The 18,626-nt window shown below is 40.0% G+C and overlaps 1 protein-coding gene across 2 annotated transcripts; it reads right to left on the reverse strand.

Moving 5' to 3' along the window:
* Positions 1–8,573: 8,573 nt before the first annotated feature.
* kat5b (K(lysine) acetyltransferase 5b) lies at positions 8,574–18,625 on the reverse strand. Of its 2 annotated transcripts, none has more exons than XM_035411196.1 (15): positions 18,524–18,625; positions 18,345–18,414; positions 17,379–17,447; positions 17,023–17,162; positions 15,526–15,594; positions 14,217–14,399; positions 13,839–13,913; positions 13,386–13,448; positions 12,348–12,596; positions 11,930–12,019; positions 11,430–11,570; positions 10,878–10,971; positions 10,368–10,527; positions 9,845–9,926; positions 8,574–9,417 (listed from the first exon to the last, which is right to left on the reverse strand). In XM_035411196.1, the coding sequence occupies exons 1-15, from the start codon at positions 18,533–18,535 to the stop codon at positions 9,283–9,285; spliced, it is 1,632 nt and encodes a 543-aa protein (XP_035267087.1). In that variant the 5' UTR covers positions 18,536–18,625; the 3' UTR covers positions 8,574–9,282. The 2 variants fall into 2 exon arrangements, with proteins under 2 accessions (XP_035267087.1, XP_035267088.1); XM_035411197.1 differs by having other exon boundaries at positions 18,345–18,411; positions 18,524–18,604.
* Between the last annotated feature and the right edge of the window lies 1 nt (position 18,626).

The raw sequence follows: 18,626 nt of genomic DNA on the forward strand, positions 1-18,626 counted from the left end.
TTCCTGTTCAAAACTCCGAGTTAAAGCTAAAACAAAAAATCACATCCAAACCGAAAATTGAGGATTTATTAGTTGATTTTAGGCACTGTCTGATTTTTTTCAATGTTATTTGAAAAAGGGAGACGGAGACGTTTTTTGTTTTGCGCGTTATTTTTAGGGAAAAATACCACTCCAAAGGTTCTTATTAAGCTCTCCTCGGTGCCACCACCCCCTTCTCCCCAGTCCCTTCTTCCCGCCCCTTTGTCCTTTGACCCTCCCCATTTTTTCTCCTTCTGAAATCACACTTTTCCCCTACACACGAGTCCTGCTTCCAGGATGGACATTGAGGCAGCCTAGCCCATAGACCACTTGATGTCACATCCCAGAACTACACTTTGTCTTGCCATGTTGTCCTGTTTCAAGCAGAAGTTGGTGCAGGTTGATGCGTCCATGCTTTCCTAAATGAAACAAATGCTTAACTTCGTGGGAAAGCGTATTAGTTATGCCAAAGCAATAGTTTTACACCTGTTTTGGCACCAGTTAGTAATTTATACGGATTAAACCTGTTTTGTGACCAGTTAGAGCCCATAACTGCAGAGAATCAGCAGTCTTCAAAGATCACACAGCAACCTGTATGATCTTTGAAAACTGGGATCATTGAGGGTTCAATACAAATTCACATGCAACTTCTCTATATGGGTCCTGACCATTGGCCAAGATGCGTGTAAGATTATTATTCATTTGAGAAGTTTGATATAGTTGAGCTGTCATTTTTGAAGAGACCACAAAAAATCTTTTAAGGAGTGTCCAGTCTAATGTAATTCTGTAGGCTTATGTAAGCAATAAAAAATTATCAGTCTTTAATTTGGCTGTTCAGTATGAATGTGGACGAAAGCTTTTTGTTTGAATTGCCTAAAGCAGCAACCTTTTTTCATTGTGTTTCTCGTTGATATTGGCACGTGTTGTACCACAATCATACTAGGTTCCATCTATTACAAAGAAAAAATTAATTTCTGGTTAAATTTAAATAACCAAAAACATGTTCCTTGGCCCTTTTTATATGGTTGCTCTGTGGGGTAGTGATGGGTTTTTTCAAATACACAGACACACGCACACCTATGCACACACTCTCTCACACACACACACACACACACACACACACACAAATATACAAACTAATGATGCTGGGCCAGTCAGGGGAGGATGGGCTTCAACTCTGTATCTGGGTTCCTCCAGGAAGTGCTTTTTTTCTGTCACTGAGTGTTTTTTTCTCTCCACTGGTGTTTTTTATTTATTATTATTTTTTTATTTTTTTTTACCTCACTTGCTGGATTTTGAAGTTTTAGCCTATTTCTTTTTCTATTTCCTATTTTTTGCAAAGCATCTTTGTGACTGGATTCTCTAAAATTTTCTATACAATTAAAATTTAATTGAATTGAATTCAATGAGTTCCTGTGGTGTAATACATTCATTTTGTAACCCAGGAAGTACATTTCCACAACTGAAAATTACAACAAAGTATTTTTTTTTAGTATAAACTTAATAGATTATACTGCAAACATTGTTGTGAGAACAGTTTCAATATGCGGCAATAAAGCAACTCCAAAGCTAAGACTACACTGTTTGCTATGCCTGTGTAAAATCAACTACGATCTGTGTAAGTAAATCAAGACCGTCAGAAAATCGTCATTAACAACCAGTAAACTTGATAAAACAACAAAAAAAATTTTGATCACAAAAAAAAGAGCAACCAGGAGCCTTGCTTTAACTTGTTTTTAATGTGACTCAGTGTACCACTGAGCTCCAAGCTCAGAATATTCTCTCCAGAAATAATCATTCCTTAATTTACATATGATACAACTTTTAAACTTACGAAAGCTCAAAAAAAGCAGTACTAATGTTTGGAGACTACAAACAGGACATGTATAGAACTGGGGAACTGAAAATAATATTGGCGATGCTCTCAGCACAAATGTAAAATGGCAGCCATGGTTCTTTCATCTCGTGCATAATTAATTGTCGTGAAACAGCCATGGTTCATATGCACAAAAATTCTCCTTTTTTTCCTCTCCATTTCTCCCTTTCTCCTCATCCCCTCCATTGTGTCGGACAGCTGCCTGGTGGATTGGGGACTAGAGTTTCACTTTTATTGGCAAAAAGTAAACATTTGCTTTACAGCCTGTATGAAGCACCCCCAGCCCTCTCTCACCCACCACACATACACTCACTCTACCCAGCCCTAAGAACTGAAAAGCGCCCACTGTTGTTTGCAGAAGGCAGAGGTCAAATGTCATTGTGCGGGTTCCTGTATTCTGACTGACAGCAACAAAAAGGGTTGGTATGGGCAACCACACAGCAGAACTTCTCTCTCTCTCCCTCTACCACAGAAGGAGATTGAAGAGGGTTTGGCTGTAAGCACAGGAGCAGTATAGTATTGGAACTGGGAAACCATAGTGTGTGTGTGTGTGTGTGTGTGCGTGCGTGTGTGCGTGTATGTGTGTTGGTGGGACATGTATGATACTGCTAGACATTGAAAATCAGATGTTTGCTAATGAGAAAATTAATAGTCTTCACAGAAAACAGCTTTTGACATGTTTATGTGTTTTAAATTATATGCTTGCATATTGCTTTTGGCAGTAAGACATTACAACTGTGCAAATGTGTACGTGTGTGTGTGTGGGTGCATGTGTGTACATGAGAGAGAGAGGGGTGAGCAAAGCAGCTGAAGTAGATTATACAGATATTTAAATATATGCTACATATTAATGTGTAACATTAAATAGTAAATTATATTTGTGTATGCAGAGTTCAGAACAGGATTTAGGTCTGAATTCAAGGTAAAGTAGAATGGTTTTGATGGAACGTACTTGTCAGGCTCAGTTCACCCAACAAGCAGTTGCAAAAGCAAACACAATTAATGGCTTGACTAATTTTGGGTAGATGGAAGAAACCATTCCACATACTGTTTCTTAATTTCTTAATGTCCAGACCAAAACTATTTCTGAATTCCTTTCTGTGATTGGATTAAAATACCCATTCTTGGAAATTTTAACTTTCATGTTGGCAGTGAATGAGATTCAAAGGACTTTGAGGTTGTAACAAACATGTTTCAGGACAAGTAACCAAGAGCTGACCATGTCTCAAGATGTGGAAACTTGTACAACTGAAGATAAGGACATTGCAATATCTGAAATTTTACAAATATATTATGCATTCCAGATTGTATATCTAAACAACTTAAACTGCTACAAAATGTTAGGTTTTAGATAGATTCAAAGATTGTATTACTGTTTCTTAAAAGAAAAATTGGGTTTGCACCTTTTGTACATACGATAAATACATATTCTAGTCATGTACTCAGGTATTTCTAAAAATACTTTTAAATATTTTTGTTTTAATTGAGGGGGCAGACTGCTTTTTAGGTGCTATCCTCCAGAATCATGGAATACGTTACTTGCCTCAGGACATCAGAGACTGAACTGCAGTATTTAACTCCCGCTAAAATATACCTTTAAAATAATCATCGGGTGCCATTAATTGTTTTAATTTCTTCCTTTTTTGCATAGTATTTTATTTTACTCACATGTTAAATTAAGCATATTTTTTATTTTACTGGAACAAAATCTTTTTTGTTTAAGTCCTAGTAATGCTTAAAAGCGAATCAACACAAAGAATTGGCATCACACCGGACACCTGCACAAGGGCTCGCTATAATCTCTCTTCAATTCCTGGTTCTCACTCAAATGTAGGATTACAGGAAGTGCTTTTATTGCCCGACGGTGGGGATGGGGGATTGCTGTTCAAATCCAGATGTGCGTATTCTACATCGTTACCAGCTGTGTCATCGTGTGAGAGGAGGGGACACAAACGAGGTGCAAATTGTTTCCTTGTTATCTTGGCTTGAGAACTCTTAAATCAGTCAAAGCTATTAATTACGTTCCATTCAGACTTGGCAAGGTGTAAATTGCATGCCATCCACGACCCAACAAGCGCACCACGGGGGACGTTCTAATTAATTGTATTTAAAGGGCTGTTAGGGCGCGCGGCGTGTGTGAATTGTCTGGAGAGATAGGCGAGTTCGGAGAGGAAATGATTCAAGCCGGACCCTAAAATGTGTCAAAACAGTTTAAATATAGGCTAGTCTATGAAAACTAACCAACAACCTTAACCAATCCACAGAGTGTTTTTGAATTATTACATTTGCATTAGCGTGGGAAATATTAGAAAATCCTTTCAGCTCTACATATGTTATGCTTTCACATTTCATTACTTGACTTTTTTCATGTAGGCCTACTGTAGGATATTTCTAAATTAAGCTTCTTTAAAAAAAAATATTGCTTCCAAGAGCATGCTGCACGTGTAACTGCAGATTTGAAAACAACACAAGAAATGGCTAACACCGGCGAATGCAGTTACAGCGATTTCTAGCAAAGAGCGTTAACATCACAAGCAGCACAGCGTTTAGAGTCGCTGTTTTTACAAAACCAATAATGTGTAAGAGTACGGCGAATAATCAACATTTGCATAAATACTGACCTCCCGTGGCTTCTACGCATATTACCAATCCTGTTTTAAATAAAGAAAGGCGGTCTGGAGCAAGGAGCCTGTGCTCTATCCCCGTCATTGCTCTGGAAATAAGGATTGTGTTATTAGAAGTTAAACTGTGCAAATTAACCAATTTCCATGTGAATCTGACGTTTTATCTACAGTGAGTGGAAAGTGACATATACCAATTGCTGAAATGTCAATTAAACTGGGCAAAATCTAAGTATTTAAAAATGAATTATTATTATTATTATTATTATTATTATTATTATTATCCATCAACCAAAATAAGACCCCTACTATCTATGCCAAAAATGCAAAAGGTGAGGACAGGAATGTGAAGAACAGCAGAGACTGGGACCCACTATATGGTTATACAAGAACGGAAAGAAAAAAAAACAGAAATTGAAAATCGTTTACATGACTGCACTGGGAAAGAGAAGACAAGAAAATACAATACGCATCGTATTAATCTTATAAATAGGAAAATGGGGACATAAAAAAGTTGCGGATGGAAGACGTCCATCAATAAACTACGCGACTGTGTCTTGCTAAGTGTTTCCTAATAAACTACATTACCCAGAAAGCACGATGCCAAAACACGGGCGCCAAGAACTTGACGACGCAAAATAACCCGGACATTTGGAAGTGGCGCGCTAGGAAACCGTGCAGACATAAGGAACGTGTTCAGGTATTGTTCTTTATAGTGCTCAGTGGCATAGATACATATCCTCTTTGCAAAATAGTAAAAGCTATCATGTACTAAGAGCATGCTGTTTACCATCTAGAAGACAATCCGGTTAGTCACTCGCTGTCAAAATTAGCATGAGATGGATTACCAAACGTTTCAAGTGGGTTCGCGTGTTTACATTCTTCATTATGAGACAGCAACTATTCAGAGTATAGCTTACATAGTTACCATCGTTTAGTTAGTAACCAGCTCTGAATGTCCACCTTGCTATACTGTTTACTTTTGGCTTGATGTAACTAACCTAGTTGTTATAGATATGGTTCATGTGACGATTATTTGTAAGCACAGTAACATAAGTTAACATTAACCATCTATGTTAGAAAGTATCCTACTGGAGCAGAACTTGAAATAGATAAGTCGTTGTGAATTGCATTGTCTTTGCTAGCTACATGCTTTTACAAAGTGTAACTTTCTGCCATATCATGTTGTCTATCACAGCTAGCTAAGCAACCTAATGTTAACCTTAACACACCTTTCTAGAACAAAGGGAATCGTTATTTCCCCCATTGTGCAAACTAATTCTAGCCAAGGCTACAGCGTTATTGAGAACCAAGAGAGGGCACTTCAATTCTGAGTAAAACTGAGTTTCTATAAATGTTTATCACACGCCTAAGAACAACCAAATAGATTTTCATGGTCGGAGAGGCATTAAGTCGTGCCTTTCTGTATACTCTAAGGTGTTTTAAACACTGGACAATCGCGCATATAATTTAAAAGTGAGGTTAAAAGCTTCGCAGAGGTCATGGATTTCGTAGAAAGCCAGTTCACCGGTTTCCTCTTGCTCAGTGCTGAAAGTTTATTCTGCTGGATGTTGACACAAGCCAGACGAAGTCAGCTTGTTAGCATTTTTACTCCAGCATTTTTACTGTTTTGAACCTTTAACCATTAATATAAGTAATATCTTAGCTAATTATTACAGCTTTGCTCTTATTGACTACGTATCCACTCACACATCATTTTCTTTCCTAATGTCTATCACAACAAGGTGGAGTCAGAATCTTTTTCAGAAATCGACTACATGCTAAATGTCAGCTGTATATTAGTCTAAATGAAAATATATTGAATGGACATTTGAATGGAAATCCATGTGGTTAAAATTACTATTCTTAAATGTTCTTATCAAATTATTTGTTATTCTATCTTTGTTGTGGTCAGGATGTCCTCAAATGGCAGTGTAACCACGCTACAGCTCGGCTTGGTTGCTCAGGCAGACAAGCCACTGGTCCATCTCTTACCGTGTGAGATTGAGCACGATGGACCAGCTGAAGTCTCCCGTTACTTCACTTCCGCAGTGAAGAACCAAAAACACGGTGGGTGTGTTTTGCATTGAGTACGACACGTTCAATGCAAACGCTGTATAGAAAAAACATAATTATAGTAAATGTTTTACAGTACAATGTGTGTTTCCCCCCACCACAGAAATGACTGTTTCATTTAGGGGTCGTGGGTTAAAAGGTCAGGAGGTCAGCTGTCCACATGGGTACACTGGACTTGTCCTGAAAGAGGACCACAAGCCCACTTCTGACCAAGAGGTTAAAAAAAATTAAAGTTTTTTTTTTGTCATAGTCAAAGTGGGTGGAGCTACTTGCAGTGGTAGATATTTTTTTACAGTTTGTACCTATATTTCCAGGACAGAACAGTGAGAGTGTCCTCTGTATTCCATCGCTTCACCTACTGGAACCTCGAGACTCCTCCCACTTCCGATGATGGTGTTGTCATGGGAATGGCATGGCCTGATTTGGCAGAAGCAGTGAGTGCTTTTCCATTGTCATAGTTCATTGCTACTTAAATTAAAATAGCTTTTACTAATGTGCAGGACATCCTCCATTAATTTCACATACAAATATTTTCAGCTCTGTATCATGCAAAGATTCAGGTAATTTGTAATAAAACATAAAGTGATATTTTCAGCATCATTCCAGATAAATTAGTTGATACTTTTGATCAAGGTCTTATTGACTTTGGCGACAGAGATTCTGGTAGTAACATAATGAAACTCAAATCTGAGATATTTCATGTTACAATGCTTCAGCCGCTGGCTCTGAAGACAACAGTAGAATCGCTAACTTTACCAATTGATCAGGATGCCCAGCTGTGCTAACACATTTAGGGAGAAATATTGGCTGCAATCACAGTTAGCACTGCTTACTGTACTGTAAATCCTTGTGATATTTATTTAGTGACCTGCCTTTCTGCTGTCATTTTCTTGCAGATTCACGGGTCAGTAGATGACTGACGGAGGACGTGGAAAAACAAAATGGAGGCCGTTTCCTGTGCAACTGTGGGGCTTTCAGCCCGTCGCCCTTCTCATGGTGTGAAGTCAAAGCAAAATGCGCGTGGTTCACTTTTTCACCGCACTTACAACTGTGGTGAAACTCCAGCGGTCAATGAATGTGACACTGAACTCGCATGTTGTACTAGGGATGGGTGATCCTCCAGGTTGAGGTGCTTTTAGATTATCAGCAGACGTGCTCCTGAAGAGCTGGCTTCCTACCCAAGTGATTTTCTGAGACTGAACGAATGGAAAGCACCATACCTTGCCCTTGATTGAGGTCTACAGTTGTCTAATTCCTACTCCATATTCCAAGGCATTTTCAGTTCAGTAAAAATGGGAATATTTTTATTTATATACTGACCTTTGCTGGCTTAACTGTCAGGTCACTAATAAATTTTCAAATTTGATGTGGCCACGTTCAATATTGTCCGCATATTGTCCGCATTTGATTAAAACTTATTAACCTTACCTCTTATTCCTTTACATTCTCAACATTGATTTGTCATGTTGATTACAAGACTAGATGGCCCAAATTGCCTGTTCTCATTATGCATGCTACCTACCTATTCTACTTGTTTATGATTTAAAGCGTTTGTTTTTGAACTAAATGTATTTATGGCCACAATTTTTGCGCACCCCACTGCTGCGATGCAATGGTCAATAGTCCTCATCCCATGGTAGAACCTGCTACAGATGAAACTAGCACAGGGGGAGATCAACTATGGGCTGTGTGACCTGTCATTACTCTCAGGAATTGAGCCCCTATAGTGGAATGTGCCACCAGAAGGCTCCTTGAATTAAAGTTACTCCATGAAGAATAACGTGTTGGACACGCCTTTTGGAACCAGCGAGTTTCAAGATTTTGGGGTATTCTTATTAATCATCCAGACTCAAAACTCTGGGGACTAAACTGCTAGCATGTAGGCCTAACATAATGCATTTGCATTCCTAAAAACTAAACTGAACTGAACTGTATAAAAATTTAATAGTGTCCCTTTTGTGAAAGAAAGGCATGCACACAAGAATGGTTAACATTCAATTTCTTTTTCCTCGTCTTAAAAAACAACTGTACAGCTCACTAAATGTACATTCCTGTAACAATTCAATCTTATTTAAAATGTCAGGATTTGCCCGACACACTTCATCTGCCATACAGAAATACAATAACCATTTAAAATTCCTTTACAAAACAGTTATGTACAAAATGGTCCCTATCTATAATACAAGTGTACTTGGGTTCAGATATGCCATTCTCACTGTCTGGAATAACATAAAACCTTTAAGAAAAAGGAGTGGAGTTGTGCAGTTGGGAGCTAGAAGTGCTCCCATCCTTGATTGAAATCTTGATTGCGTTTATAGTAACATTAAATGATGACCTACATTTCAAATGTGCATCAGATAAAAGGAATCCGAAGTTTCATTGGACTGAACAGTTCGGGAGTCAAAGGAAATGGTAGCCATGTTTCCCTTTGTCACGAGAAGTCAAGTCACAGAGTCTCTGAGATTTCATCAAACGGGGACAGGGATACCAACGGCAAAGAGTTTACTGCTCTGACATCCAACTGAGCGCAGGCTTTCTTCCCCAAGGTCCCAGCTGCAACTTCAGGGGGTTACTAAAAAAAGGTTCAGGTTGTAATTAAGTAGACAAAATGGCTACTGTGCTGTAGCTTAGTGGGAAGATGGTGCCCGCTCCTGGGAGCACTGCGAGTGTGCCTGCGTGGGGGAGTGGGGTCTACCACTTTCCCCTCTTGCTCCAGTCCTTTGGGGTGAAGTGCAGACATTTTGGGTCGATGCGGAGGTGGCGCTTCTGCATGGCCCTCTCGTGTCCCTCTACGATGTCTTCCGACAGCGTCAGAATGTACTGCCCCTGGGGGGAGAGACGGTCACTACAGCCTCTCCTACGCAACGACGAACTCCAGCAGACGACCCCTAACTTGTGGTCACACAGCAAAGACTTTCAGCGCATCATCAGCTGAGAACAATGGTTTAAAGAATGAATGAAATGGAGAGCTGTAGATGATAGGGCCCTATCCTTTCACACACATTTTAATAGTCAGATGGGTACAAAATATCTGAAGTGACAGGTGCTGATTTGCACTGATCTACTGGATTTAGTCTTCATTCCATATGATGATAAATGTGTATTTGTATCTAGATTATCAACAGCCAATCTAAATTGGAGCTTTACTACTGCGACCTGGTGCTGCTTAGACTAGAACAGCGATGGGCTCATTTAGTCTGGAACACACAGGATTCCCGTGCTGTTACCAGTGCAGTGCACCTGGCGGTCTCACCTTGTAATAGTTGATGAGGTTGAGATACTGCAAGGTGGAGATGACGTCCTCCTTCTTCACACTGGTGATTTCGCTGATCTCACTACAGTAAAAAACACCCAGGCGAAATAAAATAATACACATGGCAACTGCAATAACCTCAGAACAGGCTGTAATCCTGCTCTCTTACACACCCCATTAACCACTAAAATGTACACAAGGGTGATACTGTGATTACCTACTACAGCAGAATCTGAAAAATAATCTCTCCTTTTTTATTAGAATTAAACTCCCAGGATACAAGCTTAACCAAAGAATCTAGATTGCACAGCAGTTGAGTTGTAAGGTTTACAATTTTTGTAACCAATTACAAATTCTGTGACCCACTTACAGTATCTCAAAGGTGCAACATTACTGTCTTGACCCAATATAATGTTAACAAAAAAAAAAAAAAAACCATAGCCCATATAGAGGCAGGAAGGTGCATTTAAATTCCCAGCAGAATTAAAATGGACAAAAAACACAAAAAAAAAACACAACGCACTTGATGGTGATCTGTGGCCGCTCTCCATTGTCAGACTTGAGGTCCATGAGGATCTCCAGGATGGTCTGGGACCAGTAGCTGCGGTAGGATAAGAGGCCCAGATCCGACAGGGGCTTCTCAGGGGTACCGGTCTTCCCCTCTACTTTCGACAGCTCGTAGCCTGGGTGGGACGGAAGGGGCGGGGGTCAACATTATTTCCGATGCCTGACAGACAGGATCCACTTACCAGCAACATCCTCACCTCCCTTAAGACCTCTCTAAGTCTGCAGTATTCCCCAGACTAAAAAGCACATCCTGCTGCACTTAACACCAAGCTCTCTTTTACAGAGCACACCGTTAAAATAATAGGTATGGTTTGGGTGTTCTCGCACCAAAACAAGGTAAGGTCGATATTGAGCGCAAGTTGTAAGAGCGATCACCTTCAACCCATGCTTAAGAACTTCCTGTTGTCTAAACCAAGCTAGCACAACAGCTATTGAACAACGTGCTGATGAAACAGACGCAACTTACTGAATTCTATCAACAGTTTGCCATATCCTCTTCTCTGATAGGGTGGCAGTGTCAGGATGCAGGCCACGTTGTAATCTTCCGTTGACTCTTTTTCCTACGGACATCACGTGACAAATGAAACAAGAAAATTGATATGAAATTCTGAGAAAGCAATTTAGAGACGTGTAGACGTGCATTACAGTCCGTAGAGCACCTGACTCAATCCGTAAGTGAATCCCTGAGTGGCATTAGATTCCCTATGGAAATTTCTGTACTGTGATCACTTCTCTATCTGTAACCCATTCCGCTGTCTGAATAAATTGAAAAAAATCAAAAAATTGGCAGCCTGCTCTCCTTACAAAATACCACCAAAAAATTTAAATGTCGTAACTTATCTAACCTTAAGTTTCAGGACTTATTCCATCAATATAGCCATAACAATTCATGCTTTATTTCTGTAACAAAAAAGAAATGCCGAGAAACACATCAAAGTATCACTGGATATGCAACTGGGAGAAACAGGGATAGAGAGACTGCACATTTTATAGTCACCAGTGGTCAAACAGGGTTTACCTTGGAGAAATAGCCCACAATGTGAAAGCCTTTGGAATCGTATTCTGTCATGACGTAGAAGAGGAAAGGATCTGTGTCGTAGTACAGAGTCTTGTGGTCCAAGAAGCATTTGGCCAGCAGACACAAGTTCTGAGAGTATGTCTACAAAACAAATATATAAACATATCCCCCAGTCAGATTTTTTTACTGCAAAGAAAAGCACAAATACTGAAGTATTAAGTTAGGAACTTATATTCAATCAACCACTACAACCAGTAATTACACAGACCAAAAGGCCCTGACTACCATGAATTTAGTGCAATATTCCCAGAGTCTGTATTGCATGCAGGAAAGTACCTGATGGAAGATCTTGGCACATTATACTGACCAATAAACATTAATTATCTGGTAATTACTTAATCACTTATTGCTACAATTGCAACTGTTGAGGCAAAATAAGGTTCAATCTATTGGACCGGACACAAAATCGCCTTTTCAAAGCTTCCTACAGAAAAAATTACCTTGTTTTTCCTGCCATCGATCTCAAAGAAGGAGATGGTCCCTTTGCGATAGATCTCATTCCCAGGTGGATGGCGAAGGTTACACTTTGTCTGAAAGGAAACCAGGAAGGGAGGATGCGGGGTGAAGGGGTTAGTATGGACTGAAGAACAACTTCAGTGCCTCTCCAACATTCTACATCAGGGCTGTCCAATCCTGTTCCAGGGGATCTACCCTCCTGTAGGTTTTCACTCCAACCCTATCAAAGCACACCTCATTCAACAGCTAGAGATCTCATTGAGCTTTTAATTACTAGAATCAGGTGTGCAGATTTATGGTTGAATTAAAACATACAGGACTGAAGGAACAGGGTTGGGCAGCCCTGGTCTACATGAACAGAAAAGGTAGAGACAAACGGATGGATGGTTTCCCCTCACTCACCAGATGCCTCTGCAAACACTTGAGGCTCTTGAGGTACTTGAGGCAGAACTCGCAGAGGTAGAGGATGGGCAGGGTGGTGAGCTCCTGCGGGTAGGGCGAGAAGTACCAGGGCTTCAGGCGGTGGCGGCCCAGCTCGATGCAGTCGATGTTCTTCATGCGGGTGACGATGTCGTCGTGGCTACGGTCGGACACCAAGCTCCCCGTCATGCGAGGGGCCGAGGGGATGCCGTCGGAGCTGTCCTGAGAGTCCTGGCCAAAAGATGGGGGGGTTCGGGTGGACAGAGGTTTTTAACCATGTTCAGGACTCAACCACAAGAAACCTTTTTCCATCACAGTTTACTTTACTGTACCTGTAGCTGTGTACAATGCATGTTTTCATCTACAAGTATGTGTTGAGGGTTTTCCCCACAGTAAGCACCGAGAAGTATGGTACATTTAGTTTAAAATTAAACAGTGCTAGCAACTACCCAAGCAAAAGGCCATAGTAATGCACAGTATAAAAGACAAAAACAAAGAGTCCCTAGTTAATTTAGCTTAGCTGACAGGTGAGGAGATTTTCAGAGATGAAGTAATCATGAACCAATTCATGGTTGAGTCCTAGTGTGCTCTAAACAATGCTTCAAAATAAAAATAATGGAAATTATTTTACGATTGAAATGTACATCATTACTACTTACATAAATTCTCAGCATCCAACACCATTCTCTGTTTTTCTAAATTTGATTATAAAAATAATGGGTCACTTCAAGGGTGGCTTATGCTTATATCTGGTCTATTAATAATTTTTACAGCAGGATATATATATATATATATATAAATGTGTGTGTGCAGATTACATCAGGGTCAAGTATACCAGCTGATGTCAAAAATGGTTTATCAGCACTTGTTGGGGAATAAAAATTGCCATAATAAAAGGGCTAGAACAACAGAGGCCATGGACCAGCACAGTTCTAATCATCAACTCCTATAAGTCACTCCTGATTTTGTCCCCGACAGTGACACACAACACATGGCAATGAGAAGGAAATTGAGACGGACCTCTCCGGGTGGCAGATACACACTGGGGCATCGAGGGCTGTTATACTGGAAAACCTTTATTATCTAGCAGAAGAGACACAAGGGGTTGCAGGCTTTTGGGACATCACTTTCAAATGTGAAGAAAATGTTGCATTTTTCTTTTTTTTTCCTTGGCAAATGAGTTTGAATCTGAAGGAAAATACACAGATGACTGAAGTTTAAAAAAAATTCATTTAAAAATCCCACCACAGCCAGGGCTAGGGCAGGGTACCAGGGCACTGATACATTTCACATCAGCAGGAAGGACATGCCCTGTGCAGGTCAAGGTCAACAGGAAAGCATTTTTTTATTTTTTTATTTCTGAGTATAAGTGTCATGAAATCTGGATGCTGTCCAGCGGTATTTAGGGATTCCAGGAGCAATACAGATGCACCGCAGTGCACAGGATACACCTGCTGGAACACTGCTGCTTACCTCATCAGTGCCCACACAATTTGCCTTCCTTTTCCTGCCTGGCTGAGAAGGGATGGGGCGGCGGGCAGTACCGTTCTGCAACAACAAAGGATCAAGAAAAAACATTCATATGTATATGTGTATATATATATATTACACACATACTTCTGGCCAAGTGTATTTTTCACATGGGCAGTGAAGAAAAGCAGTTATTATATACCTGTTTGCTGAATTGCATTAAAAACTTTACTCCTTCACTGTGGTCATATAGTGAACAGAGAAAACTTTGGTGAAGTGAAAATCTTAGCTATATTTATACTCTGTGTGTACGTCAATGCTTATTTCATTTTCAAGTTGAGCCACTTCACATTCAGCAAAGTGTTAGCGCAGTGATTTTACTGTGGTGAGGGAAGAGAGCTGGTCGTGGTCGTCGCGGGTGTTGGATTTCGGGGTGAAGGTGTTCGTGTCCCGTGCCGATGGGTAGACAGATGCCTGTGTAGTTTCTGTAGGGCCTGGCAGTGACGGAACGGGCGTGGCCGGGGATGCCTGTGCTGCCAGGGAAACGGTCTCCACCTTCCTCTTCTGTAATCCAAAGAGAAATGAAAGCAGCTGAAATTAGATCTTCACCACACACACGTAACCACAAAGGGGTGCCAAGACCAGGCTCGCCACCAGCCTTGGGACTCTTGTACACAGTGCTTTTGTGCAGACTCAAAACATAACTGTTTGGTCTTCTGTGCCTTTTCTATAATATTCCCAGAGCACCAACAAAGGAACATTATATATACCTACCAGCTGAAAAGAGTGTAAACTGACAACCTAGCATGTCTGAAAATAACATGAACTGTAAAACTTGCAATGCTCTCAAGACCAATTACAGCAATTACAACAGTTTAAAACAAAAAAGTACCAAGGACTGTAAATGCACATTTTAACTGACTGATTTAAACACTTCCTGCGACAGATGCACTAAAGTATGCATGCTGTACCCTCTATCATGATGGGCTGCCAGTTCAACAGCTGTTGACTACAACAGGTGTTGTGGGAGGAGCATTGATCTAAGCAGGTCCAACATTTTCAAACAAACCAATGCAACAAGCCGGGTGGTGCACTGGACTTAGACAATGCACCATTTTATCTTAGAGACTTTCAGCAATTTAGGGTTCTGTAAGAACATATGTGTATATGTAAAAACATTTGTCTTACTGTGAGAAAAAATTAAGTATTAAGTATTTAATGGGCTATGTATGCATTTACTTGAAAAATATACAATGGAATTGCCTCATCAGGGAATTACTGTGAAGACAAGATACATGCACACCCATTCACTGTTACTAATTAATCTATTAGGCATAATCAATCTACTATTAGGCAAACTTAAATGTATTTACTGGTGAACAGTGAGAATTCAGACCATGCATACACTTTGCTAAAGACTTTCAGGTCAGTCGGTTTCAATTTCACAAACCCACTACGTTGTATGACCAGGCTCTTCACCATGGGCCTAGGAGCACTTGTTCTTGGCTATTTAATTCATTTTTTATCTTTAAAAAAAAAAAAAAAAAAAAACTGTTTCAGACTCCTTGATCTTGGTCTTGGGGGAAAAAAAACGTCTTGCAGACAGCAGTTTAACCCACAATACACTGAAATGGCACACAGTCAGTATGGGTTCTCCCAAAAAGGGCAGAAGACGGGTAAATTGAAGTACCGGTGTGGGGACGGTTTTGCCTCTGGACGGAGTTGTAGGAGTTGGGAGGCTGAGATCTAGACTCTTCCTCTGAATTTGAACAGAAAGGGGGGTTAACTGCCATTCACATTCAAATCTAAACAGTCAATTAAAGCATGTTAATGGTATTTCCATTTTAGCATATGGGCCATGGCCTTGAATTTATCAAAAATGCATTTTTATTGCTCATTTTTTATATGTTGTATTATTATGTTACAGGACAATTCCATAGTTTGTTACACTGAAAGGTGCCACTCTCAGGCATTGCATTTTGGAAATTTTAAAATATATTACTTATTGATCTGATTGTGTTTTTAATTAATGCATTTATGAGTTCAAGATAATGTAGGTTGCCTACATGTACTGTACTCTAGATATTTAAATTATTTTTTTCCATGCAACAATGGTAGTACCATTCAAACACAAAAAGCTACTACATGAATAGTCAAAATTCAAGTCCAGTTAACCATAAAAAAATCAATGATACTATGGAAAACTCCCACATTTTCAAGACATCTGTACCACTCATCACAGAGGCAAAGCCATAATAGAAACACAAACTGAGGATTATAGATGTTTTGTATGAAAAAGTACATGCCACAGAAACTAACTTGAATACAAACTTCTTGAAAATAATCCAAACAAGTATTTAAAGAATTTTCTTTTTTTTTTTTACTATTTCACCACAAAAGGATGAATATAATACAGCTTCAAATAGAAGTAGTCTGATCCTGCATTTCCATTTCAAACCCAAACCCACATTGGACTCACAGGACATTATAATTATTCAGCATTGTCACATAAATATAAAATCTGACTGTAGTGAATGAATACATTCAGTTTAAGAGTTTTATTAGTAATGAGTCTAAAATAGCAACTTCCTAGTGACGGAAAGGAGCAGCTCAGAATTACAATTACAATCACCCTCCTGCCAGGGGGTCTGCTGGTTTTTGTGGTTACGGGGAACTTGATTGATCAATTACAGCGGTCGATTACACAATAAACTCACTTCACCTGGTTTCTTGGGTCTAAAGTGGCTGTCTCATTTAAGGGGAAAACAAAAACCAGCAGAGGCAGCGGCTCCCCAGGACCAGGGCTGGCCAAGCCTGCCCTAGCTGCTCAACCCTGGTACTGGTGGGCCACAGGATAGTAGGTGCCTCAACTCTCTAACTGCTGACTTGCTCAATGACGGTAATAAGAGGAGTGTGGGAAAAGCATCACTCGGTCAGCACTGGCACCTACAAGGACACCAGCTGACAGCAGCCCAGACTAAAAGGAGTGGGTTTAGAGGGGAAGCTAATGTGGCACTTAAACTTTGCAATAAGCTCTTTGACAAAAAAATAAATAAAAGAAAGTTAAGTTTCCCCTTTGATTGTCCATCCAAATCTGTACGTGATACAGTAATGCTTTACATTACTGGAGGTGGGGGTGAGGGACATAAACAGGACTGTGTAAGACCTGTGCGTTGACAGCGCTTACCACAGGGTCTCTCTCCGGCGAACTGGGGCGAGACTCAGAGAGACCATTCTTGGTGGGGGTCTTGGCTTCCTTTTTTGGAAACTGCAGTTTCTTCATGTCCAGCCTCTCCGGGGTCACCCATTCATCCAGACGCTTGTTGACTGCGGGGAAAATGTATTATTTTCTGAATGATACACATTGTTTAATCCAGAGGTGAAATATGGCCAAAGGATATTTGGTTGCCAAGTGTGTGTGGATCCATTTATTTTTACTAATAGTACTAATGGTACTATTTTATTAATAATACTTTTAACAACAAAACTGCAGCAAGGCAACAAGGAATACTCACTGATGATCGTACCACAAAGAATACTCACAGTCAATGTAGTGGACATAGTAGAGTTTCCTCCCTGTTAGTTCTTTCACACTAAGAATTTCAGCCAGGGCTGGTGAGGGGGACAAAGGGTACAGTTCCATAACACACATAAATCTATAGCCTAATCTATAATTTATAATCTATAATCAGAAACCAGAGAATGACGAAGCTCAGACAACAAAAATAATTATAACAATTTGCGAGCAGTACGGTTTTCTTTTTCTTTCACAGGCGAATGTCAGAGTTCAATATTTTTCGTAAGTGCAATGAAGATGAGCATTGAGCTATTTTAGGCCAAACGTTTGTCTCTGCATTACGAAAAACCCCATTCTTTCACTCATGTAAAAATGACAACGTGATTTTGTACATTATAAGAAACGTATGGTACAACATCCAGTGATGGTCGATTAGACAGCAACATAATTATTCTTGGAAATCCGACAAATCTGTCAAACCAATGGATATTAATGACGTTTTAAGCGAATGTTATAAGCTGGGACATTTCTTCAACTTTACGCTATAGTTGTCCGTAATAGATTATGACAGCAGCAATAGCTTCTAGCTCACCAAATAATTTGGTCCTCTCATTACTGCTATATAACGTCAACCTCTTAAACCCTAAAGCTATTATTATTGTCGCCATCATTAAACAAGCTTTCACTAGCATGCCAATTCTATATACTATTTAGCCAGCCATGTAATATCAGCGATCGTGGTAAGTAGCTAAGTTACTTAGAAACATAGCGTGCCAGCTGCTAAATAATAGTTGACAGAGCGTTTTGGTTAGGACACATTTGACAGCTGTCTGTTTACATTCTGCACATAATCGCACACTAACAATACACTGACAGGCTGTTTCAGTAGTCGCCGCAATGGCACAGCTAGCTAGCCAACGTTAGCAATGTATTACCAGTTATAATGCATACGAAGCTCGCTAACGTATTTAGCTAGCAAGAGCATTACTCACGCCACTCGTCTTCGTTCTCTTGATTTTTTCTAAGGACCGGAAGTCTACAGCCTTCGACAATATCGACCTGCTAATAAAGAATGTATTGAAATGTCACACTCGTATGATATTTGGTCTGAACACAGCATAAATAACTACAGTTGACAAAACCAAAGAACAGGCCAAGGAGAAGCACTCACCGGGTCCGCCATCTTCCTAGTCTGTGTCAGACGCGCACAACAACAAATGACTCAAGGGCAGGTATCTGGCTATGATTTGAATACCGCGTTGCATTTTGGGAGA

Source organism: Anguilla anguilla, chromosome 3 (assembly GCF_013347855.1).
Source record: "Anguilla anguilla isolate fAngAng1 chromosome 3, fAngAng1.pri, whole genome shotgun sequence".
Taxonomy (NCBI): Eukaryota; Metazoa; Chordata; class Actinopteri; order Anguilliformes; family Anguillidae; genus Anguilla; species Anguilla anguilla.

What these genes read in the sequence shown, in the direction of transcription:
- kat5b (XM_035411196.1), bottom strand. An exon ending in AGCTCTCTTCCCTCACCACA is followed by an intron (nt 13,914 to 14,216) that starts GTAAAATCACTG and finishes TTGTTGTTGCAG; the next exon opens with AACGGTACTGCCCGCCGCCC. An exon ending in ACCTCATCAACTATTACAAG is followed by an intron (nt 9,418 to 9,844) that starts GTGAGACCGCCA and finishes CTCTCCCCCCAG; the next exon opens with GGGCAGTACATTCTGACGCT.